The 25732-nt window shown below is 38.0% G+C and overlaps 2 protein-coding genes across 6 annotated transcripts; both read left to right on the top strand.

The window, feature by feature from the left end:
• The first annotated feature begins 1209 nt into the window (after positions 1 to 1209).
• Positions 1210 to 16846, top strand: myt1a (myelin transcription factor 1a). Of its 2 annotated transcripts, XM_051880481.1 has the most exons (23): positions 1210 to 1336; positions 5306 to 5397; positions 5826 to 5880; positions 5981 to 6011; positions 6115 to 6177; positions 6275 to 6510; positions 6619 to 7569; positions 7710 to 7844; positions 8827 to 8917; positions 9016 to 9135; positions 9214 to 9428; positions 9543 to 9751; positions 9865 to 10089; positions 10253 to 10407; positions 11720 to 11782; positions 12180 to 12248; positions 12614 to 12676; positions 12791 to 12874; positions 13014 to 13235; positions 13527 to 13618; positions 13714 to 13817; positions 15206 to 15349; positions 15476 to 16846. In XM_051880481.1, exons 1-23 carry the CDS (start codon positions 1312 to 1314, stop codon positions 15617 to 15619), a joined length of 3588 nt encoding a protein of 1195 aa, XP_051736441.1. In that variant the 5' UTR covers positions 1210 to 1311; the 3' UTR covers positions 15620 to 16846. The 2 variants fall into 2 exon arrangements, with proteins under 2 accessions (XP_051736441.1, XP_051736442.1); XM_051880482.1 differs by lacking the exon at positions 11720 to 11782.
• A 2205-nt stretch (positions 16847 to 19051) lies between these two features.
• Positions 19052 to 24661, top strand: pcmtd2a (protein-L-isoaspartate (D-aspartate) O-methyltransferase domain containing 2a). Of its 4 annotated transcripts, none has more exons than XM_051878987.1 (7): positions 19052 to 19320; positions 20733 to 20778; positions 21716 to 22027; positions 22485 to 22587; positions 22704 to 22875; positions 22976 to 23099; positions 23661 to 24661. In XM_051878987.1, exons 3-7 carry the CDS (start codon positions 21721 to 21723, stop codon positions 24086 to 24088), a joined length of 1134 nt encoding a protein of 377 aa, XP_051734947.1. In that variant the 5' UTR covers positions 19052 to 19320; positions 20733 to 20778; positions 21716 to 21720; the 3' UTR covers positions 24089 to 24661. The 4 variants fall into 4 exon arrangements, with proteins under 4 accessions (XP_051734947.1, XP_051734945.1, XP_051734944.1 ...); XM_051878984.1 differs by lacking the exon at positions 19052 to 19320 and adding an exon at positions 21346 to 21365 and having other exon boundaries at positions 19336 to 20778; XM_051878985.1 differs by lacking the exon at positions 20733 to 20778.
• The last annotated feature ends 1071 nt before the right edge of the window (positions 24662 to 25732 follow it).

The following is a 25732-nucleotide window of genomic DNA, read 5'->3' as shown; positions in this document are numbered from 1 at the left end:
AGCGACAGATTCAAAACAGACACCATAAAATGCCCTATCATCAATATTCACTAACATTATACAGTCTGCAGTCTGACAGGCTCCAAGTGCTCATATGTTCATACGAGTCTTTCAAATAAAGCTCTGAAAGCTTTTCACACTTTCTACAGGCCTGGTGTCTACTAAGTGTAAATGCCTTAATAAGCACCCCGGCCCCCTCCACACGTCCCATGGTCCCCCTCCTTACTCACCATGGTAACAGCAAGTTGGGGGGGGGTGTTCTCAGCATCATTATCAGCAGGCCCATCTGTCATGGGGGGTAAGACTTCAGATCACGTAGAGGCCTACGTGGGCTCCAGCAGTAACCCAGCACATATGCCTTCTCACTGGGCTGACAGGGGAAAGGGTGGGGGAGAAGCGAGGTGCACCAGATTGAGTTTGGGAAAGAATGAGAAAGATCTGAGGTTTCATTGATTGATTAACTGATTTATAAACTGAGATTTAGTTTTAAAGAATCAAATTTCTAAACACTGAATGCTGAATTTATGTATTTCTTTAAAATATCTAAGAAAAAATTATTTAAAAATGTGTTTTAAAATGGTTTGTAATGCAATCTTGAGGTCATGAAAGGTGCTATTTAGTTCAAAATGTAAAAATGAAGTTATTGTTCATGGGTGAACACTATCAGGTTAACCAAACAGAAACCACAGGGATGAAATCTGATGTTAGAATATAAGCTGTAAAACTTTATGTGTAAAATAAGCTACATGAGATTTACTTACTATTTTTAAGTAAGAATATAAAATTTCATGTCTTGTTTATAATTTAGTATAATGTTTAATCCGAACATCCACAAAAGCTTTTCAAAAATGGAAATATCATGGTTGACCAGTTTGAGGCACGTAGTACAAAAAAGTAGGCAGGTGGCAGACAATGGCACAAAACTTATCTCTACTAAAGAAGGAAAATAGCTTCAGTGACCGTGTTTAAATGTGCTTAAAATATGTATTTTTTTGAGGAAATTCAAAATCACTCAGTAAAAAGTTTTATCGAGAGATTTTCATTTAAAAATTCTGACACATGACTCGAGGCGCACAAGACAGGCTTTTGTTTTCATTTTCAGAGGTCATTGTGTGGGGACACAGGCAGTGAGGCGCGCCCTCATTGGCTTGTCGAGAGGAACAAACACTACCCCGACCGCCGCTGATTGGTGGACGCAAGCGTGTACGAAATAAGACCGCCCACCTCTGTCTGTAAGTTTTGTTTAAAGTAACTTTCTCTAATGAAGTTGACTAGTTTTGCGGTGTCGAAGACGAAGAAATCACCGCAAAGATGAAGTTGTGTAAAACTTTTCTCGGTGAGTGCTGGACTTCTCTTTACTGTTTTATTTTGCTCGCGTCAAACTTAGTCTGGTTCGCTGTGGTTTTGTTGATATCCTGGGTTTGCTTAACTTTTTGTTAACAATAATTCACAGTAAGTTCATTATTGTGATTTATTAAAACTCGAATGATACGTTTTGTGCCATGTTTTTTTTCTCTCTCGTGTAATCTGCTATGAGAATTCAAACCTGCGCAGTGCAAGCAAGCATGTTTCCCCTTCTTTGTTTACTTTCATTTTTAGTATTAAAATTATTAATCTTGACTGAATAGACCTGGATTACGTTTATCTCTTTCAAAATACTCTGCTATTGACGAACGCATAGTATTGACCCAGATCCCGGATTTTTGTATCTTTAAAAACGTGCGAAATGAAATCCCTGTCCAGACAGTTTTTAAACAAAGGCAACTTTTGTCTCCCAGTGGGAGTTGTGCTTTAAACTCAGAGGCTGCCTGACTTCTGGCGTATTAAAACTTTTGTATTTGGGAGGGATCAGTCCATCTGGCTATGGGGGTGTTGTGCTTCTCATTCGCTCAGCTGGCATCCTATGTAATATTTATACACAGTGTCTGGCCAGTAGGAACAGACTCTGGCTTTAATTGTATGCTGGGCTATCCATCTGTATGAAACTTTAGGATGAGGGGTAAGCAAAGTTCCAGCTGGTAACCGAAGAACTTCGGTCTCATTAAATATGCAAAACTCTCAAAGGCTTCTGCTAACTTCTTATATGATACAAAACTTTTTTGTTTGAAGTTTGGTAAAGCGTTTCCCCCTCCCCCTTCACTCTATTGTAGAAAGACACGTGACCTATAATAATATATTAGTAGTTTAGGCTATTTATAGGTTGACATTAATATTTAATCATTAATCCAAGTTACCAATTTCACTGTGTTTGGTTGGTTACTCTGAAAATAATTATGTTAACAACATCTCTGTTAGATAAAAGAGTTTCTTGATTTTATCCATCAGTACAGACATTCAATGTATCCCAAAAAGAACTTATTGTCTGATTTTCGTTAATGATAAAGAAAAGTGCTTTTACGCCTCTTTGATTTTACTCGAAAAAATCAGGCTATCAATTAAACTTAAATCTTCACGTTTATTTGACATTTTTACAGTGGGGTAACCTCTACAATAATTTAACAGTTTAAGTGAGACAGATGAAGTTAATTCGATCATATTCCACAAAACTAGGTCACGTTGTTAGGATATTAAAGAAAAGTAGTTCAACGCTTTTGAAGCGAGGCAAATGTGTCATTACGCAAGAAAAAATAGATCCATATTGAAGGCTTCAGTTTCAGAAACGATGCTCTCTCCAGTACAGTCTCTAGTGAAATGTGTTAATACTGAATATTGTAGTGTACGACAATCGTAAACGCAAACTTATTTTAATGCAATACTCTGTGCTTTAATCGTTACACTGCTGAATACTCATTAAAAACAGCATTTTTTTTCTTCAAACTAGGCACTTGCTACGGATAGCGCTCTTGTCCATGGTACTGAACCAGCGCTGTTCTGGGTGCTGAACTTTCAGCTCAACTCAAGCGTCTAAATGTAGAGATTCTTTCAAAAAATAACTCGAATTAGTTTAGGTTGTACCTGAAATGTCAAACGACTGCGTGTGAGTGTTTTATATCGGTTGGGTGGGGGTCAATAGCGGCCCACTCTCCATCTTGTGTTGTACATGATTTACTATGATGATGATGATGTCACGGCGCAGGGTAAGGAGGGGTGGACAATGGGCCTGTGAACGAAAGGTAAGTCAGTATCGTTCGACAAAGCGTGTGGAGAGATAATTTTGGCAGCATTTGTGCTCACATTACCTGTCGATTAATGGATATATGCGTCTTGCTTACAACATGAAGAGGTTTCGGACCGGTCCTGAGCGAATTATTAGAGGATTTTAACGGTAGCGGCACGAGACTCATTCTGAAGGGGAGGTGTACAACACTGAAGTTAACACACAGAGCCTACAAAGAGCAAGAGGCCGCTCGCATCTCCTTGAAAAAACGACGTTTGCTTATGGTATTTTTTTTGTTTACCAATTCGGATGCTGATGTGGATGAAAGATTCAGTTTTGGAAAGGTTTGCTGGTTTGAATTTCCGTTACTATTGAAGCCAAATGGACGTCGGACTTGTAATCTCTTAAAGAAGAAGTGCCATTCCACCGTGTTTACATTTCTAGCACATTTTGTCTTAGTTTTGCTTGCGTGCAATAAGTCACAATTATGTTGTGTAAAAGGACGATTATACAATGTTTTCCGAACAAGTTACATCGCGGATTTATTTTCAAGAAACCCAAGAACTTAAAAGGGCCTCTGTCGTATCAATAACAAAATATATTCATGCTGTCAAATTACAATTTCAGCGTTGTGCTTGTTTTTAAAACAAGCGAATCGAAAACGTGGAAGTTTAAATGCAAGCGGAGTATTCATTTGGAAGTTTGTTTATAGTCGGATACATGTATAAATGCAATGTATTTTATGGGAGTGGACAGACAGACATTAGAAACCCTTAAGCAACGCAAAAGCGGCATATGTTTCGTCTTGTGTGCGTGCGTTATTTACGAGAAACAAAACAATGCGAGCGAACCATCTGTTTACTTCAGGCTAGGCCTACATAATACACTATTCATTTATTAGATTATCTTTGAGTTTTACATTTAAGTTACTGTTTATTCATCGCTTATGCTTGTTATAGGACCTCTGTAGGTTGGGCTTTAACCGTTTTTACTATGATAATACAGTCAAGTTTTGTAAACATGTTCTGCTGAATATTGTTTCTCCTCGATGAAAGTGATAGTGTTATAAAGGCGGAGGGTTTGGCTGATAGTAATTGAAAGGCGTGGTGTGCAAGAAGAGGTTATGCGCAGCATCATCATGGTGCTTTTTCGAAGCCAAAGGCCTGATGCGACAAAAGAAATACTAATATTAGTCTATACTAAAACGTAAGAGCAATTTGTGACTCCCATTGGTCCATTTCATAGATGCATGGGCCTACTACATGGGAGTTAAACAATGTTTTTGTGCCCTCTAAATCATTTGAGAGAGTGGGCCTAATGTTTGAGAAAAAAATTGAAAAGGGAACTACTCAGGTCAAGTGAATGGCAGCATGTAAATTTTCCATGTTAATGTCTTTGGAAATTCCAAACTGTAAAATGAAAAATGAAAGCAATATTTTGAAGAACATCATCAAATTTTTTAAAAATAGTTCCTTTTCAGAAGTATTTTTATGTTCCTCCCCTTTTGTGTTAATCTTTTATACAAGGTTTTCAGCAAATGCACTAAAATCAATTTAACCTGTTTCCCTGCGAACAGACACGGGACAGTGAGTTTGAATTGCGTATTGCATCATATATGGCAAGTGCCACAATTGTTGCGGTTCTCACGGGAATTCCCTCCCCTGTTACGTGAGTGACGTGAGTGAGCACCAGGTGCTGCTTAAAACGTAATCAGACCACATGTAATGACGCCCTGATAAAAACAGCTGGGTCACGGCCGCATCACCCAGGATGAATAATCAACACCAGAGCCATGAAGGCACGCAGATTCTGTCAGACCGTGATGTACTGCTGAAAGCCTATTCAGTGACCAAACTGCATGTGTCCTCTGGGGGATATTTAATGTTTGCTTCTGGATTAGGGGTGTTCATCTTTTGGTGATCATCCCTTGGAAAATGAGCATTACAGGCAAAGATTTGTTTACTTTCTGATTTTAGAAGCTCAGCTGCTCGCAAAGCATAAATATGTGTTTTCAAACTTATATTTATTTATAAAATATCCTTTATATATAAAAAATAGTACTTTATTATGCTTCACTAATGGGAATCCACTATCAAGACTTGCTTTAGTGTGACTTTTAATGAGTTTTTTGTTTTTTTCCCCCCAAAATGTGTAAAATATTTGGACATGTCAGACTGAAATTGTTGTCTTATCCTTTCTATCCTACAGAGAATGAGTTCAGGGGGCAGCTGCTGAGCCAGAGGTGGACACGAGGGGATAGAGTTAGCAGCTGTGAGAACAAGAGGAGTAGGAGACTCAAAGTGAGACGTGTGTGTGTGTGTCAGAGTAGCTTTATTTCATCGATTAACAGGCTAAAAGTATAGTTCCCTTTCTGAAGCTCTGACATCTTTCTCACACCAGGAGGGCCCCATTTCTTTCTTATATTTCACTTCACTTCCACCTAGGATTGGGAGGGATGTGCAATTGAAAGAACTTATTGGATGTGTATTATTGATTGAGCTCTTTAAAAAGCATTTAAGAGGATTGGGGGCTACTCTGGTGTCTGTGAAATCAGAACCGCTCAGATCTGAGGATAAAAATCCCAATCTGAAAGGTATTGATGTCAAATATGTCATTTGAAAGCCAGAGAACAGTGATATTATACTTTTTATATGATTTTAGGGACACATTAGAGAATAAATACTTCACACATAATAATCTCGTAACCACCTATGCGTTTGTGTTTCAGATGAGCCAAGACGCAGATGAGAAGCGGACAAGGACACGCTCAAAAGGAATCAGAGGTAAGAGCCTCTTAAAAACTCGAAAAAAAAAAAAATAATTTTCTGTCTCTTTCAGTGAATTTATTGACTGACGGAGCTTGTATCTCTCTCCTCATATCAGTTCCTCTTGAGCTTGTTGGACAAGATTACAGGTGAGATAATGAGCTTTTATGCTTATATAGTGTTACTCATGTTTAGAAAGACCACAGTTTAGTAAGTTAATGAATGCAGCTAATTGAAAACCCTGTTTTGCAGCTGCCCTACTCCAGGATGCGACGGCCTAGGCCACGTCAGCGGAAAGTATGCACGACACAGAAGGTTAGTAGTAAGAATTCTGTCTCTTATAACTGCCAATACCAAAAACAGAAATAAGTGGAGAAACTGAGTTTTTACCAAACCTTTTCATCCTTTCCAGTGCATTGGGCTGCCCATTGGCTAAGAAAAGAAAACTCCAGGAGGCTGAGGAGAATCAGCCAGCCCCAAAAAAGAAACCCAACCCCCTAAAGCTGGCCATGGATGATGGGTTCAATGCAGACAGCGACACAAACAGTGAAACAGAAGCAAAAGATGATGGAGTGGAGTCTGAAGAGGACACTGTTGATAAAGAGATGGAGGTGAAAGAAAAGACACCTACATTAGAAGCAATGACAGGTGGGTAAATGATTAGTTCAACAGTTTATTAGTTCAACAGTTTTCTCCAAACTGGTCAAGCAACATCCAAATTCCTTTAGTTAATAATTGGTTTTGTAATTTCCTTAGAAGAAAGTTTACAAATGGATTTAGAAGAGAAAAAGACGCCTGTCCGAGAAACATCAAGTCCAGTGCCAGAGAACGAAATTGAGAAAGAGGAAGCCAATATTGAGGCCACGCCCATCCAACAAATCACAATGGATACCGAGCCAGAGGAGGAGCTACAGGTCGCCGAAGAGATTCAAGCTCGAGAAGAAGAGATAGAGGAGGAAGCAGAAGAGATTACGGAAGAGGAGCGAGTGACCCAGCAACTGAAAGAGACCGACGAGCCTGTGACAACAGTTGAGGAAGAAGAGGAGGAGGATGATGAGGACGAGGAAGAGGGTGAAGAGGAAACACAATGTCTGAGCCAGAAGAACAACTCGGACCACCAGTACTTCAGTGGAGACTTTGGCAAAATCCAGACCAAAGAGACTGGGGAGACACAGAAGGACAGTGAAGATGATGATGAGGAAGGAGATGAGGAGGAGGAACAATCCCAGGTAGAGCCTTCCTCCCTAATCGCCCCTGCCCCCGCTGCTTCAGCTCAGGAATTAGATGTGATGACACACAGCAACATCCATCCTCTTGGTGAAGATGAGGAGGAGGAAGAGGAGGAGGAGGAGGATGACGCTTCAGAGAAAGACTCACCAACTGTAGTCATTGAGCTGGGTTCAGAGGGAGAGGAAGAGGAAGAAGAGGAAGAGGAAGATGACGGAGAAGAAGAGGAGGCAGATGAAGTAGACGATGACGAGTTAGACAGCATGTCACAGAGGTCAGAGGTCACAGATGACTCAGAGACGTACGACATGACACGAGGGAACCTGGGACTTCTGGAACAGGCCATTGCACTGAAAGCTGAACAAAATGGCCGCAGTTCTGAAGAGAGCTGCTCTCCTGAGCAGCAGCGCTACCACAGCCCAGAGGAGAGGATGAGTAAGGCCATGGACATCGCCGCGCGTAGAGCATACTATGGCAAAGGTGACAGGAAATGCTTAACCCTTGTAACCCTTTATGACCTCAATTAAATTTAGATAACGTGCAGGTACAGTGTGTGGGGGTGTGGAGTTTCATTTGTTTTTTTGTTTTTTTTGCATTTGTCTCTTCACTCTTGGACACAGAAGGTTCTAGATCAGAGAAGAAGGAAGTAAAGTGCCCTACTCCAGGATGTGATGGGACAGGTCATGTGACTGGATTATACCCACACCACCGCAGCCTTTCTGGGTGCCCACACAAGGACAGAATCCCTCCAGAGAGTAAGCATTGTCTTGCACTAGTACCATAATATGCGACACACACACACACACACACATATGTTGGTGCACCTATCATTATGATTACATTCCATAGGCGTAATGGTTTTTATACTGTGCAAACTGTATATTCTATCCCCCTAAATAACCCCACTAACCCCACATCTAAAACTACCCATCACAGAAAACTTTCTGCATTTTTACATTTTTAATAAAACATTTAGTATGTTTTTAAGCCATTTTAATTACGTGGACTCAGGAACTGTCCTCATTAACCATGTTTACGTTGTAATACCAGTGTAGTACCCTTGTCATTATACAAATTTGTGTTCTCATAAATCATATAAACAAGCACACACACACACACACACCATGTTTTATGGGGACTTTCCATAGATGTAATAAATTTTATACTGTACAAACTGTATATTCTATCCCCCTACACTACCCCTAAACATACCCATCACAGAAAACTTTTCTGATTTATAAGCTGTTTTCCTCATGGGGAGCAAAAATGTCCCCACAAGGACAAGGATTTTGGATATTACCATCTTTTGTTCCCATAATCTAGGGTATACCTGAACACACTGACATTTACATTTATTTAAATAAAAAAGTATAAAAATGTAATTATTCTTGTGATGGCAAAGCTGAATTTTCAGCAGCCATTACTCCAGTCTTCAGTCACATGATCCTCAAAAAATCATTTTAATATGCTGATTTGGTGCTCAAGAAACTTTCATTATTATCAACAGTCGTGCTGCTAAATATTTTTGTGGAAACCATGATACATTTTCCATGATGCAGAAAGTTCAAACAAACACCATTTAAAGAGACAGTTTTTGTAACATTATAAATGTCTTTACTGTCACTTTTGACAAATTTAATGGATCCTTGCTGAATATAAGTATTAATTTATTTAAAAAAACATTTGAACGGTAATATATATTCACTCTATATACTAATGTGTCTTTTTTGCCACTAGTCTTGGCAATGCATGAGAACGTACTGAAGTGTCCAACACCTGGATGCACTGGACAGGGACATGTGAACAGCAACCGCAACACACATCGCAGGTACTGCACCTTAACTATTTTAACCTTTTGAGGCCTCAGTTTCTGTTCACAAATGTTTCCCAAAAGTCATGTGCTTTTCTTACATTTTACACTTTTAGTCTCTCTGGCTGCCCTATTGCTGCTGCAGGGAAACACAAAAGCCATGAAAAGCAGGCACAGCCGCAGACCTCTGTCAGTGATCCAGCCACTGGAGGCTCAAACTCTGACAGAGTTCTCAGGTGAGTGTTTTCCTCCGCTTTTACAGACAAAATAGCTTGCTGGGTAAACATTGTGACTAAACACTCTTTCCTCTACAGGCCAATGTGTTTTGTGAAACAGCTGGAGATCCCTCAGTACGGTAGCTACAGGCCCAATGCCATGCCGGCCACTCCTCGGGCCAACCTGGCCAAGGAGCTGGAGAAGTATTCCAAGGTGTCCTTTGACTATGCAAGCTTTGATGTACAGGTATTTGGCAAGCGCATGCTTGCCCCCAAGATGCCCACCAGCGAAACCTCACCTAAAGCCTTCAAATGTAAGCACATCCCTCATTCCTTTTAAAATAATGAATAAGAAACACATACAATAGATATCAACAGATAATGAACTATTGATAGCAAATTGAAACACATATTATTATAATTAACAGCCAAACCATTCCCTAAAGCCCCATCCCCAAGCCACAGCCTGTCTGGAGGCTACACCAAAAGCAGCTCCTCTTCCACCTCCAGTGGGTACGATTATACCCATGATGCCGAAGCCGCACACATGGCTGCCACTGCCATTCTCAACCTGTCCACCCGCTGCTGGGAGAGACCTGAAAACCTCAGCACTCGACAGCCAGATCAGGCCAGCAAAGTGAGTTTCTTCCTCTCTATCTGTATCTGTCATTCAGTCTAGAGGAAGGTTGAATTCCATAACATCTGCATTATATACACTATATTCTAATTTATTTTTTTTCTACAATCTAGGACATGGACATTGAGGTGGATGAAAATGGCACTCTGGACCTCAGCATGAAGAAACCCAAGAGGGAAGGAGTCAGGTCACCAGACCCATCTTCATCCTCGTCATCATCTTCTCAACATCATGGCGTCACCTCACCCCACTCCAGCCACACCTATAAACAAGAGGAGTGGGAGGGGCCTCTGGATTACACCAAGTCAAACCGACAAAAAGAGGAGGAGCCAGAGGAGGTAAATGTCTATCAATTTGAGTAAGATATATTCACACATTCTCATTCTCACTTCATGGTTGTAATAAAAATGTATTTTTTAAATAAAAAATAAAAAAGGAAAGTCTTTTTATACATTCTATGAATTCAGCTGTTTTTTTGGTTTGATGTGCCATTATCCTCAGGTGGAGTACACCACACATTCATATGCCTCCTCTGACGGAGAAGATGATGATGCCACTCAGGAGAGCATGGAGGACAGGAAGTACCCTGGTGAGGTCACAACCTCCAGCTTCAAAGTCAAATTTCAGCCCAAGGACTGCAAGAAAGAGGTCTTGCTGTAAGTGTCTGCTGCAACAACTTTATTTAACACACAGACACACACACACACACACACACACATAGAGCAAAGCTAATAAAAGTAGTTTATAACTAGTGTCTTGCTAAGACACTAATCTTAAAGGGGGGGTATCACACACAGTTTCTGCCAATCTCATGTTAATCTTGAGTACCTATAGAATAGTATAGCATCCTTCATATCGCTGAAAAATCTTTAGTTTTATCATATTTATAAAAGATACAAACGCTGTACCGAGTCTTTCCGAAAACAGCCGAGCTCCTGGAGGCGTGCCGTGTGAGCAGAGCTAAAGAGTGACGTGCACGCGCAGCTTTTGCATAGTGATCGTCTGCAAGCTATCAATGGTCAGCTAAACAAATGTATTTAAACACACACAATACACCATCGCATTATCCATGGATAACTTTTGAATCGCTATAATGAATATAGCAATAGTGAATGATGAATAACGAATTTATGAATTCACTACGTTCGTGTTGTTTACATTATATACACTTAGGCGCCTATTGCCAACAAAACAGACATTTGAAGCAGTTTTACTCACCACCTGCGGTTCCAACTCATGACTGGGATCATTACCGCTGTGACCGCTCCATCTTTCAGTTTCAAACGATCTGTAAATCCAGTGTAGAACTGGGCCTTGTTTATGAAACCATAAAAGCACAGATCCCGAGGGCTCGAACAGCCACGGAAAAACACGAAATATTCTCCATTCATTTTAACCAATAAAAAGTGATTGCAACTATCAGTTTCTATGGTTATTTTAATAACAAATATCGAGAGCGCATCAATGTAATGCGTGAGCACAAATCTCTCAGCTCCACTTAACGCTGGGTTCTTTGGGAAGCAAGGTTATCTTTCCCTCACAACAAAAAACACACTTCTTTGGTGACATTGTTGATTTCGTGGTCTAAAAACAAATTGATAAATCTTTCTCGAGTAAGTCCTGTGCAGGGCTGCCAATGACTTCTGTAAACCCGAACGAAGCACGTTGATGGGCTCTGGCTCTGGTCGACGTGTACGTGCGCGCTCTTCCGGGAGAAATGCCCGTACAAGGAATTCCGACCTTTCTGATGTCACACAGGCACATACTTGGAAAAAAAGATCCTGAAATTTAAGAGGATTTGGAAGAGTATTTTTGGCACAGAAATGTCATACGTCCAACTCGTGTTTTGAAACTTTGGCCATGTTTAGCATGAGAATCCAACTCTTTAACAGTGTAAACAAGCATTATACACCCCCTTTAAAAGGAATAATTCCAAAGAGATTTAATGCACGCTTCATCTCTCTCCAGATGTCCCACCCCAGGTTGTGATGGTAGTGGACATATAACTGGAAACTATGCATCTCACCGCAGGTATGCCAGAAGCTATGGCATGGTATTTCTAGTCTGACCAGCCCCACTCATGTTTTCTTTTTTCTTTACCTATTTTTCTCTCTGCTGAACCCTCACAGCCCCTGCTCTCTATAGCATAAACCTATATTAGTGACTGCAGTGAAAACAAATACTATACGTCTCTTTAATGCATTTAGCATGTACTACACATTGTACCTTAACATAAGTACTACTTTTTCCATATTAGCCAAGATTTACTCACGTCTCTTTGTAGTTTATTTAGGTTAATTTACATTTATGTATTTTAGCAAAGAATCCATTTATAATACAGACATAGATTACAGAGCAATATCTTCCGTCTTCAATTAAATCTTCTTCCCCCTATTCTCTATTCTGGTGTTTTTCTACTGCTCTTCAGTCTCTCTGGTTGTCCCCTTGCTGATAAAAGTCTTCGGACCCTCATGGCTGCCCACACTGCTGAACTCAAGTATGTCTGTGCTCTAATTTTTCCTCTAATGAATCCTCACTATACTTTACTGATTACTGCTTTCACATGACTCTACTGAACACTTCTGTTACTGCCAAACACTGTTTACTGTCCCTTTTGCTGGCTATTCTTGCACTCTTTGAACCAGCAATAACTTTACATTTTCAGTGGTCAAAAACAGAATTTTCTTGGACAGTGTCCTAGAGACTCATCAAACCAGCTGAGAGATATTAAGCATCCGGGCTGAAGCCCAAATGTTTATTTAGATTTCCAGCATGATTGTGTGTGGGATATTTGAATTGTATCTGTCTAAAGCAGTGCTGTTCATGCTAATGTGTCTTTCACTTTCTCTTGGTGACCTCCAGATGCCCTACTCCAGGTTGTGATGGATCAGGACACATCACTGGAAACTATGCTTCCCATAGAAGGTATGTTAATTAACAGCATTACAAGATGCACTTTTGGATTCAGTGTCAAAAATTGTATAAAAAATATCAACCTGCACACGTAGCAACATAATGACATAAGTTTCTCTGTTGCAGTCTGTCTGGATGTCCACGTGCCAAGAAGGGAGGAATCAAAACAACCCCAACAAAGGATGACAAGGAAGATTCTGAACTCCTAAAGTACGTTTTGTTTTTGTTTGTGTTTTTTTAATGAAACAGTCTTATTTTGTTGTACGAAACCAGTGGATTTGCTGAGCACAGCCTGTATCTTTTGAGAAAGCCAAAACTGACTGCCAGTTCATCACTTACCTCTCTATAGGTGCCCGGTGCCAGGTTGTGACAGTCTGGGGCATATCAGTGGGAAATACGCCACCCACCGCAGTGCCTATGGGTGCCCGCTGGCAGCACGCCGGCAGAAGGAGGGCATGTTAAATGGCACACCATTCTCCTGGAAGGCCTTCAAGACTGAGGGCCCGACCTGCCCCACGCCAGGATGTGATGGATCAGGACATGCCAACGGCAGCTTTCTCACTCATCGCAGGTACAGACGAGGCCTAGTGAAATATACAGATAAATATTAGTATATAATTTTAACCACCCAGTATTGGTCCAGATATGGGACAATTATTAAAACTGTGCAGTCATGTTTTCATGAAGAGGTTATATATTTTCCTATATAACAAATATAACTAAAACCATTTTTGGAAGTGCAATACTAATATGCTTTTAAATATTAGTAATGCCTATTTTTGACTTTTTGGGGTCGTTGAAGGATGATGTAATCAAGACAGTAAGTCTTGTGTCACATCTCATGATCACAATGTGTTTCCAGTTTATCAGGTTGCCCTAGAGCTTCAGCTAACAAGAAGAGAACCAGGTTCCCAGGAGATGACTACATCAGCAAGAAATTCAGGGCAAGTGATGGTAAGATCAAATATCATCTGTTTCTCTTCTTTCGTCCACAATATGTTCATTTTGCGCTCTTTATTAACATGCGTGCCGTTTTTCTATCCCTTCAGTTCTTGACAATGATGAAGACATAAAACAGCTGAACAAAGAGATCAATGAGCTGAATGAGTCAAACTCTGAAATGGAAGCAGACATGGCCAACCTCCATACACAGGTCTGCTTTTATCAAATACATCATATACACTACTACTCTATATATACTACTCTTTATATTGTAATATATAATAAAACGTATAAAACTTATTCCTGAATTTTCAGCAGCCATTACTCCAGTCCTCATTGTGTGATATTTTGTGGAAACGTGATCAGTGTTTTTCAGGATTCTAGATGAATAGAAATTTCAAAAGAACAGCATTTGAAATATAATTTTTTGTAAAAAATAAATAAATAAATAAAAAAGATAAAATCTTTACTGTCACTGTTTATCAATTATTTATGAAAGCTTGTTTCTGCCACTAAATAAAAAAAATTAAAAAGGTAATTGCGACTTTTTATCTCACAATTCTGACTTTATAACTTGCAATTGTGACTTTATATCTCGCAGTTGTGACTTTATATCTCGCAATTCTGACCTTATATCTCACAATTCTGACTATATCTCGCAATTGACTTTATATCTCGCAATTCTGACTTTATATCACGCAATTCTGACCTTATATCTCGCAACTGTGATTATATCTCGCAATTCTGACTATATCTCGCAAATCTGACTTTATATCTCGCAATTCTGACTATATCTCGCAATTCTGACTTTATATCACGCAATTCTGACCTTATATCTCGCAACTGTGATTATATCTCGCAATTCTGACTTTATATCTCGCAATTCTGACTATATCTCACAATTCTGACTTTATATCTCGCAATTCTGACTATATCTCGCAAATCTGACTTTATATCTCGCAATTCTGACTATATCTCGCAATTCTGACTATATCACGCAATTCTGACCTTATGTCTCGCAACTGTGATTATATCTCGCAATTCTGACTTTATATCTCACAATTCTGACTTTATATCTCGCAATTCTGACTATATCTCGTAAATCTGACTTTATATCTCGCAATTCTGACTTTATATCTCACAATTCTGAGAAAAAAGTCAGAATTGGGAGATATAAACTCACAATTTCAAGAAAAAAAGTCCTTACCTTTTTTATTTTTTATTTTATGGTGGAAACAAGCTTCCATAATGATTGCATCCTTGCTGAAAATTTTTTTTTTTCAAAATAAAACATTTTACTGACCCCAAACTTTTTAACGGTAAATGTCTCTGAAACTCTAATAAAGCCAAATATGTTACATTTTCACTCTATATATGGTTTAAATGTAATCTGAGCATATAGCATTTGGCCCTTCACTGATAACCACATGGAAAGGCTAAACGAACAAACATTTTGAAGCAATTTTAAGGATAAATCCTCTTGATGTTCATCACATTCTTTGAGAGTGTATTGTAATGATAATATTTACAACACTTCAAATACAATTTTACAAAGCATTATCTTGGAGCTGCTGTTCATCCAAGCGTTTCTATTCTTAGATCTCATCCATGGAGAAGAACCTCAAGAGCATGGAGGAAGAGAATAAGCTCATAGAGGAGAAGAATGAGGCTCTGTTCATGGAACTGTCAGGCCTGAGCCAGGCTCTTATCCGCAGCCTTGCCAACATCCGTCTACCACAGATGGTCAGTCCACTTGCTATCTATTACCTTTTATGACTATGCCCAGCAAACACAAGTATTGTACATTATACTTTTCTTTCCTTTTATATAGCTTGCTTTTAACAATTCATAATCTATTGTTTACCACAGCAAGAGCCCATCACTGAGCAGAATTTTGACACATACGTGGATACGCTGACCCACATGTTCACCGATAAGGAGTGCTATCAGAACCCAGAGAACCGAGCCCTACTCGAGTCGATCAACCAGGCCGTCAAAGGCATCGAGGTGTGAGCAGAGGAGCGGCGGCTGCAAGACACTGTGGGTTGAATAACCAGACCAACAACATAAAAATACTGTTTAAGGACATTCAGGTTTTGTATGTGGCACCCTCTGAAAACGAGGATCGTCACGAGACCCGTGGAAGACAGAGAAAAGGACCAAATTCCAAATTATGCTGCTTAGCAATTTTGATGACATACGAGATCCTTTGCCTCTTAAACCAAGACGGCTCTTCTTCTTTTGGGGTATTTTTTGGAGCAAACCATTTGTTACTGTTTTCTAGAGCAACTCTCACCGACACTGATCTGCCTTTCTTACTTCCCTCAGTGCATGGAGGTTGCCGTGAACAATAAGTCATGAGATTGTCGTGTGTCTGTGGGGGTGAGTCTATGTGTGTATGCGTAACAGAGTGCTTTATGTGTAATGTCCGAAGGTGAATTGATGATTAATGACCTCCCTCAACAAAATAAGATTAGTATGCAGCACTGCTACATTCGATCCCTGTATGATAATGTTGTCTCATATTTGGTGTAAATGTGTTCCTGTTCCATTCAGTAATATTTATCGTATTTGAGAACATAGATATTGCACTACCATGAATAGTTTGTAGTTCCATCGTCATGTTATTATTGTAATTATTATTATTATTATTATTATTATGGCTATTTAAATTGGGTCCTTGAAATGTAAGTTTAATTTATTATTTATTCATGTTAAGGTTTATTTTGTTTATTTATTAATCAGTGTCTATTTATGGACTTAATTTATTTCACAAAGCAAAATTCTATACACAGCTTTTAGACAGTTATTAAGAGGAGAGACGTTGCCCTCTGCGCTGTGAAAGAGGCAATATTTTAAGAATATCGACAGCAAATTGTTTTATAAACCTTCCTATTTATTTTAAAGACAGAGATTTATAATCTCTTTTTTAAGTGCAAATATTTTCTACCTAACAATTTTTATATTGTTTTTTAATATTCTCATTTATTTAATGAGTTCTGTTTTCCATAAAAGTATTTTGACACCCTCCAGAGTGAAGTGGGTTGAACAGATATGATGTATTTATTGTTATTTATTTAGTATTTAAGAACAAATTGAATGGAGATCTTGTTGCATATTTATTTTGTAAATGTCTCTGTGTTAGTGGTTGCTGCATATGGATAGTCTTTGCCCATGTTGTTGATAAAATAAATGGGAATTCTATCACCTACAATAAAGAGTATGTCATATGTATTATAACCAGGCTTGTATTTGCCTTTGATATTGTCACATTAATTTTGAGTTATCTGACTTTTATCACACCAAAGATGAAAGACAAATCAAACACTCTCTCAGTAGGATACTTGGCTGACATCTGCTGGATAGACAGTGATTCAGTCACGATTTCTCTTCAGCTGATTATGGCTACATAAAAAATATAACTTACAAACATAAAGGATGTCTTTGTATTTTGACAAGATTAATATTAAGCGATACTGAAAAATGATAGATAATATTCAAGCCAAATATTAACTAAAAACCCTAAAACAACAACATTTTTAACCTTTAAATTTAAAATTGTAAATTTTTAGAAGAGACCAGAGCTATTTGTCACATCTTTTAAATGTTATACATTTATTTTACTGTATACATGTTTAATAGCAGGCTCATTTGTGACAACTTACCCCATGGTGTGACAACATGCCCTTTTCTCCTGTGCAATAACGGTGGAAATGTTATATTACAGGTGCTGGTCATATAATTAGAATATCATCAAAAAGTTCATTTTTTTATTATAAATTATTTTTAAAAATGAAACTTTCATATATTCTAGATTCCCTACATGTAAAGTAAAACATTTCAAAAGTTTTTTTATTTTATTTTGATGATTAGAGCGTACAGCTCATGAAAGTCCAAAATCCAGTATTTCAAAATATTAGAATATTTCCTAAGATCAATCAAAAAATGGATTTGCAAAACAGAAAAGTTCAAGTTCTTTAAAGTATGTTCTTTTGTGCACTCAATACTTGGTCGGCAGCACATATTACAGCAAATGACTTGCTCCTAGCACAAATTACAGCATCAGTGAAGTGTGGCATGGAAGTGATCAGCCTGTGGTACTGCTGAGGCACTATTGAGCCTTCAGATCATCTGTATATTGTTGGATCGACTGTTTCTCATCTTTCTCTTGAAAATATCCCATAGATTCAGGTCAGGCATATTGGCTGGCCAATAAAGCACAGTAATATCATGCTCAGCAAACCACTTGGAAGTGGTTTTTGCACTGTGGGCAGGTGCTAAAGTCCTGCTGGAAAAGGAAATCAGCATCTCCATAAAGCTTGTCAGCAGATGGAAGCATAAAGTGCTCCAAAATCTCCTGGAAGATGGCTGCATTGACTTTGCACTTGATAAAACACAATGGACCAACACCAGCAGACGTCACGGCCCCCCCAAATCATTATTGACTTCAGAAACTTCACACTAGACTTCAAGCAGCTTGGATTCTGTGCCTCTCCGGTCTTCCTTCAGACTCTGGGACCATGATTTCAACATGAAATGCAAAATTTACTTTTATCTGAAAAGAGGACTTTCGACCACTGTTCACTGTCCAGTTTTTTTTCTCCTTAGCCCAGGTAAGATGCTTCTGACGTTGTCTCTGGTTCAGAAGTGGCTTGGTAGTCCTTTTCCTGAAGATGTCTGAGTGTGGTGACTCTTGATGCGCTGACTCCGGCTTCATTCTACTCATTGTGAAGCTCTCCCAAGTGTTTGAATTGGCTTTACTTGACAGTATTCTCAAGCTTGCGGTCATCCCTGTTGCTTGTGCACCTTTGCCTACCCAATTTCTTCCTTCCAGTCAACTTTGCATTTAATATGCTTTGATATACACTCTGTAAACAGCCACCCCATTCAGTAATGACCTTCTGTGACTTATTCTCTTTGTGGAGGGTGTCAATGATTGTCTCCTGGACCATTGCCAAGTCAGCAGTCTTCCCCATTAGTGTGGTTTCAAAGAACAAAAGATACCCGGAATTTATACTGTAGGGATGGTCATTTAATGAAACTCAAATGTAAATATTCTAATATTTTGAGATACTGGATTTTGGACTTTCATGAGCTGTACGCTCTAATCAACAAATTAAAAAAAAAAAACTTTTGAAATGTTTTACTTTACATGTAGGGAATCTAGAATATATGAAAGTTTCATTTTTTAAAATAATTTACAATAAAAAAAACTTTTTCACGATATTCTAATTATATGACCAGCACCTGTATATATAATTGACTATATATGTGCCCATAAATTAAAACTACATATAATTATTCACAGGAGTGAAAGTGTCAAATATTCCTGGTTTCTCCCATCCTTATCAAGACCAGAGACTCTTGTTGTGTTTATGAATGTCATAAAATAATATAGTGCAGGACCCATGTGCTCTATGGCCCATATTTCTGTTTGTGTGCTTGACGTCACGAAGTCAGCTGGCCAATGTTTACATCCAGCGCTGCTCGCCGTGAACGTTTATGGGGAGAAACCGAGACACAGAAACAACAGGAGACAATTAACCGAGTGGACATCATCAACAGACCATAGCCAGGGTGCCTCAGGGTGTCAGACGATTCGTCTCGGTCGACTGTGAAGTCGTCTGGGTGTTTCCCGTGACGAGTTTCTCCCCAAAATCCAGTCCATCCCTATTTCTCCTGTCTTTGTCTTCATTTTTGACTACTTTTCGAAGGTAAGCGCATTATACGAGTCGTGCTCGCTGCTATAAAGTATGATTCTGACGTGATAATAGAATTATAAACTCTTTTTTCTATATTTTTTTATTGAGCATAACCTATAGTCCCGCATGCAGAATGAACGGCAGGTCGTGATTAAAAATAACAAGCATATGTGTGTTATTTCATATTTAACTCTATTTGAGAAACTACCCGGATGTTCAACAAAAACACTGCACAATATGCGTTTGTTAGCGAATGGCGCAGCTGCATTTGAGCGCGCGGTGATTGGTGGGAACATTCCTCACATCTGCAGTTTCTACACAGCGTCTCTGGGGAAGCTTTAACTTTCCAACAGTGTAGCCCAGCGCCATCATCCGTTAACTGGACAAAAATGCTGTTTTGTTGGGTCCGAACCATGTGCAGTGGTTACAGAAAGTATTTGGACTCTTAACATGAGTGGCCTTAGATTACATAACAGAATAGCTAATAGAGTGGCATTTATTTTAAAGAAATACAAGACAAACACACTTTTTTTATTTAAGAATTCTTAAACTTATGAACATACAGTGTTCAGAATGATTACCAAATGTATTTGGAAAGTTTCTGGTTGTCGAGCAACAGTGAAATGCCCAGATATATATGTATGCAGTCCTTCATCTTGTAAAACATGGTTATCAACAAGTGGGTCACAATCCAGATTATTGTCTGTTCTGTTAGCGGACAGCTGGGATGAAAACAATGCAGAATTCAACTAATAATATGCAACTAACTGTAACCATAATATAACAACATTGTGTCAACCACAGTTTGTTTTATGAGGTCAATAATTGGCTGCCAAGAGAATAGTAACATCAAAATTCAAGAGATATTTTACTGAAACTACACTAATGTTCAAAGGTTTGGGGTCATTTGGATATTTTTTTTAAAGAAATGAATACTTTTATTCAGTTAAGATGCATTAAATTGTTCAAAAGTGACAGTAGAGGCATTTATAATGTTACTAAAGATTCCTATTTCAAATAAATGCTTCTTCAACGATTTTTTTTTTTTTTTTTAAATAAACTATTTTCAACATGGATAATAATAAGAAATGTTTATTGAGCACCAAATCAGCATATTAGAATGATTTCTGAATGATCATGTGACACTGAAGACTGGAGTAATGATGCTGTATTTTTTGATCAAATAAATGCAGCCTTGGTGAGCGTAAGATATTTCTTCCAAAAACACTCCTAACTTTTAAATGGTAGTGGAATAAATAAAATGTTACATTTTTAAAATAATGTCATGTTAATAATTTTGCACATTATTGGGTCTGTTAATATCATGGCAATTTGTATTTCAGTATTTGTTTTTAAAGATATTTTTGTTTACTTTTGTATGTTAATCATTTCTGGTACTGTGACGGGGAACCACTGTCCTCAAGCGAAACCAGTTGTGAACCACTGTTATAGAGCTACGCAAGAAACAGGGTAAAGTGGTTGATGATCAATTAATCTTTTTTTTTTTAATCAACAGGAAGTATGTTACTAGTGTTCAATGTTGGGGTAACGCATTACAAGTAACTTGAGTTATGTAATCAGATTACTTTTCCAAGTAACTAGTAAAGTAACGCATTACTTTTTTAATTTACAACAAAATATCTGAGTTACTTTTTCACATTTATTGACTGACAGCTCTCCTGTCCCCATGTTGAGAGAAATAAAGTGTAGAGTTGTTGTGTGCGCTGTGTGTGAACATGTTATTGTAGTTCTAGACTAAATGTGAACATGCATTTACTCATCTCACTCGCACGAAAACATTCAGTATTCCACAAAATGAATAAAAACAGTGAAATGCAATATCGGAATTTTATCCAAACCTGTAATAATTGAATATATTGAATTACACAAATTTACTTTATGTATTTAATCTCACTTTATTAACCAATGTCTTTGCTGCTGACCTTCAATGATCCAATTCAACCATATTAATAAGCAAAAATTACTGTTAAGAGTGTTAAACTTCCTTCCCCTGTATCTTATTTTTCTTTAATCCAGAATGGCAGCACATCTGAAAGGTATGTTTGAGCTGCGCCCTCTACTGTACAGGAGTAAATATGAATTTCCTTCAGCCTGAGGCTTATTCATTTCACTTTTGGTGTGAAAGGGCCTTAACATTTGCCAAAAAAATAACTTTTTTTTTGTTGTTATTAAAAAACAAACAAGCAAGCCCAGCCCAGGTGAGAAAAATTCAATTCAACGCATTACTTTCCATAAAAAGTAACTAACAAAGTTACTTTTTTTTTTAGGGAGTAACACAATATTGTAATTCATTACTTTTAAAAGTAACTTTCCCCAATACTGCTAGTGTTCCTTCTTCGGTTATACTTACATGTCTTTAATTTTCTTCTTGTCTGTTTTGTCCCAGACAAAATGGGAGGTGCGGTCAGTGCCGGGGAGGACAATGATGAGTTGATTGACAACCTGAAAGAAGCCCAATACATTCGCTCTGATCTGGTCGAACATGCCTTCAGAGCCATTGATCGTGCTGACTACTATCTGGAAGAATTCCGTGACAGTGCCTACAAGGATCTGGCCTGGAGACACGGCAACATCCATCTTTCTGCACCCTGTATCTACTCTGAGGTGATGGAGGCTTTAGACCTGCAGCCTGGCCTTTCTTTTCTTAACCTAGGCAGTGGCACAGGCTACCTCAGCACCATGGTGGGACTTATACTGGGTGAGTTAATAGAGAATTTGAATGATTTGATTTTTTGTTCTGCTTATTTTCGCTGATTTAAAAGGGTTAGTCCACCCAAAAATGAAAATTCAGTCATCATTTACTCACCCTCATGGGCTTTCTTTCTTCTGGGGAACACAAAATAATTTATTTTGGAGAATGTTGGTAGCCAAACAGTTACGCTTCCCTTTGAGTCCCATTGTATTTTTTGTCCATAAAGTGGAAGTCAATGGAAAGCGAAATGGTTTGGTTAACAACATTCTTCATAATACCTTATTAAAAAAAATAAAGTCATACAGGTTTGGAACAACATGAGGGCGAGTAAATGATGACAGAATTTTCATTTTTGGGTAAACTATCCTGTTTGAGTTATTGACATTGAACATTTTCAGTACATTTTCTGCACATTATAAAATACCTACTATGTGATCACTGACTTTCTGTGTCATATTTTTAGGGCCATTTGGTGTGAATCATGGTGTTGAATTGCATGAAGATGTAATAGAATATGCTTATCAGAAGCTGGACTTCTTCATCAAGATGAATGATAGTTTTGACAGGTGTAGTAACTATTGGGTTTTTACTTTTGTATTAAAAATAAACTCATTCCCTTGTTGAAAGACTAGTGTGCAAAATGATGGATAAGTGACTGACATTTCTAATCTTTTTGGTCTAGGTTCGAGTTCTGTGAGCCCTCCTTTGTAGTGGGCAACTGTCTGGAGATTGCCCCAGAAAGTAAGCAGTATGACAGGGTTTACTGTGGCGCAGGGGTCCAGAGGGAACATGAAGACTACATGAAGAAGTTGTTGAAGGTTGGGGGAATCTTAGTACTGCCACTGGAAGAAAAGGTGAATAATTGAAACTCAAAGCAATCAATGCATCTGGTCTCAGGTAATCCAGGAGATACATGTGTGAAATGTATGTATTTGCATTTCTCATTTGTTGTAGCTCACTAAAATTACTCGGACAGGATATAACACATGGGAAACAAGAAAGATAATTGCTGTGTCCTTCGCACCACTTGTGCTCCCTAAACACAGGGAAAATGGCAAACCGAGAGCAGTGTCCCTACGTAAGTAACCTGCTGTATTTTGTTTACACATAAATTGTTCTGATAAAACTATATTACATTTTTTAGCCTAATAAAATAATTTATTTGTTAAGGTACAGTATTAGAAATACTTTTATTCAGCAAGGATGCATTAAATTGACAAATGTGACAGTAAAAACTTAAACTATTGCAAGTAAATGCTGTTCTTTTGAATTTTCTATTTATCAAAGTATCCTGAAAAAATGTATGTTTCCACAAAAATATGAAGCAGCACAACTGTTTTCAACATGATTTCTGAAGAATCATGTGACACTGAAGACTAGAGTAATGGCTGCTGAAAATTCAGCTTTGCCACCACAGCAATAAATTACATTTTAAAATATATTAACATTGAAAACAGTTATTTTAAATTGTAATAATATTTCACAATATTAGTGTTTTTACTGTATTTTTAATCAAATAATGCAGCCTTGGTGAGCTTTCAAAAACATTTAAAAAATCTTACCTATAGATTTAGTTTATAATAATAAGATTTGCGTATATGTATGAATTCAGTAAAAAATAAAATAAAATAAAACGCAGCTGCCATGTTCGAGGTGCGGAGTCTTCAGGATTTGGCCCGCATCACCATCCGTCACATTCTAAAGAAATCTGGGTTTGGATCCTTGCCACTATCCCGGAGAACTGGATTGAAGCGAAGAAATCACCTTAAACAGAAACGTGAGCACCGTGACACCCCTCTTCTGACCAATAGTTATTTGTTCATGAGTCGCTTGATTCCCGGACCCATGGACAACAGCAACAACCAGTCATCCACAGACAATGAGGATGAAGATGAAGACTGCAGAAGGGTTTGTGAGCAACTAGAGGAGAAAGAAGAGAATGGGAGGAGGAAGGAGGGCAGTGTTTTGGTGATAGAGACTCCAATAAACCTCTTAAGGGAGAGGATCCTCTGCCTGCCTTTGCCAGAGCCTCTCAAGATGTATCTTCTTTACTACAGAGAGAAGTAGACCTCTCCTTTCAGTGCATAGTCTGTTATAGACTACCCACAGCTACCTATCACTGTTACATTAAGAGCCCATGGCTCTTTAGTTACACACTTTCACATTCGGCTAACAGTTTACTAAATCATAAATTCAGTGTAGTCTCACTTGTTTTGTGTGTGTTATATACCATATAGTTTCAGTTCTTAGATTTACTATGAAAAGTGAAAATCAAAATATTCTTCTGGTATATGGATTTGTAAAAAATGTCTAATTGTGTGCTCAATTACACTTATATTGTGTGAAAATACAAAGGCACGTTTAAAAAAAATGTGATCGTCCAACAATCTCTGTAGTAAAATTTTGGGATAAAAGACTTTGATTTTCTAAAGTGTTTTGCCAATTTAAAACTGTCTTGGGTTTGTACTGTTTAGAGGGCTTTTGTGTTTGCATTTTTGCTATTTAAAAATATAAAAGGTATAGTCTATAGTTGTGTAATCAGTTATAAAATGGTGCTCAGAATTGTGGTCATGCTCTTTCAAGCGATGTAGAATGCACTGAATAACTCACTGTTTTTAAATTAAACTTTTATATTGTCTATATCATGACCAAAACACTTCATCTTAGAAATATCAGATTTTTTTTTTTTTTTTTAAGTTAAAAGTATGGAATGTTCAGTGAAAATGTTATGCAACATTTTTGCTTATTAACTATAATGCATCATCATGCATATTAAATATGAATGTGGCACACAAAAGTTTATCAGTTTAATCAGGTGCCAAAACATAGCAAAGACTAGACGGTCCAAATTGTTATGCCGTATGAATCAGTTTGCATTTTCCAAATGAGTTTGGAGGACACAAAAACCAAAGCATGTATGTATGTATTCTGATACATATACAGACTGCAACCATTTAATGTAAAACTGAAGTCTAAACATGGGAGTCACACGTGAGACAGATTAAATGAATAAATGCATAATTTAGATTTCTAAAAGTATGCATCATATTATATGAGGGCTGGAGACAAATATTTCCTAAATGGGTGACATTAAAGGGTTAGTTCACCCAAAAATGAAAATTCTGTCATTAAGTACTCACCCTTATGTCGTTCCACACCTTCGTAAGACCTTCGTTCATCTTCGGAACACAAATTAAGATATTTTTGATAAAATCCGATGGCTCTTTTGTTTCGAATTAGTGGTTCAGAATGTGTATCAAACTGCCAGTGTCACGTGATTTCAGCAAACAAGGTTTAGTTACATCATAAGTGTTTTGAAATTTCAATGGTTCACCACTGGGGGGTGCGTGACTTTGGCAGTTTGATACACGCTCCAAACCACTGATTTGAAACAAGATTCGTAAAGCTTCGAAGCTTCATGAAGCAGTGTTTTGAAATCGCCCATCACTAGATATTGTTGAATAAAGTTGTTCTTTTGGGGGGGGGTTTTTTGGTAAACGAAGTATTCTCGTTTCATAACATTAAGGTCGAACCACTGTAGTCACATGAACTGTTTTAAATATGTCTTTAATAGCTTTCTGGGGATCTGAAGGTGTAAATTATCTTGCTGGCAATGCAGGCCTCACTGAGCCATCGGATTTCATCAAAAATATCTTAATTTGTGTTCTGAAGATGAACGAAGGTCTTACGGGAAACAAATATCATGATTCT

This window comes from Ctenopharyngodon idella, chromosome 22, assembly GCF_019924925.1.
Source record: "Ctenopharyngodon idella isolate HZGC_01 chromosome 22, HZGC01, whole genome shotgun sequence".
NCBI classification, from domain to species: domain Eukaryota; kingdom Metazoa; phylum Chordata; class Actinopteri; order Cypriniformes; family Xenocyprididae; genus Ctenopharyngodon; species Ctenopharyngodon idella.
Note: the sequence above shows the minus strand (reverse complement) of the source record. Positions and strands in the feature narration are given on the sequence as shown.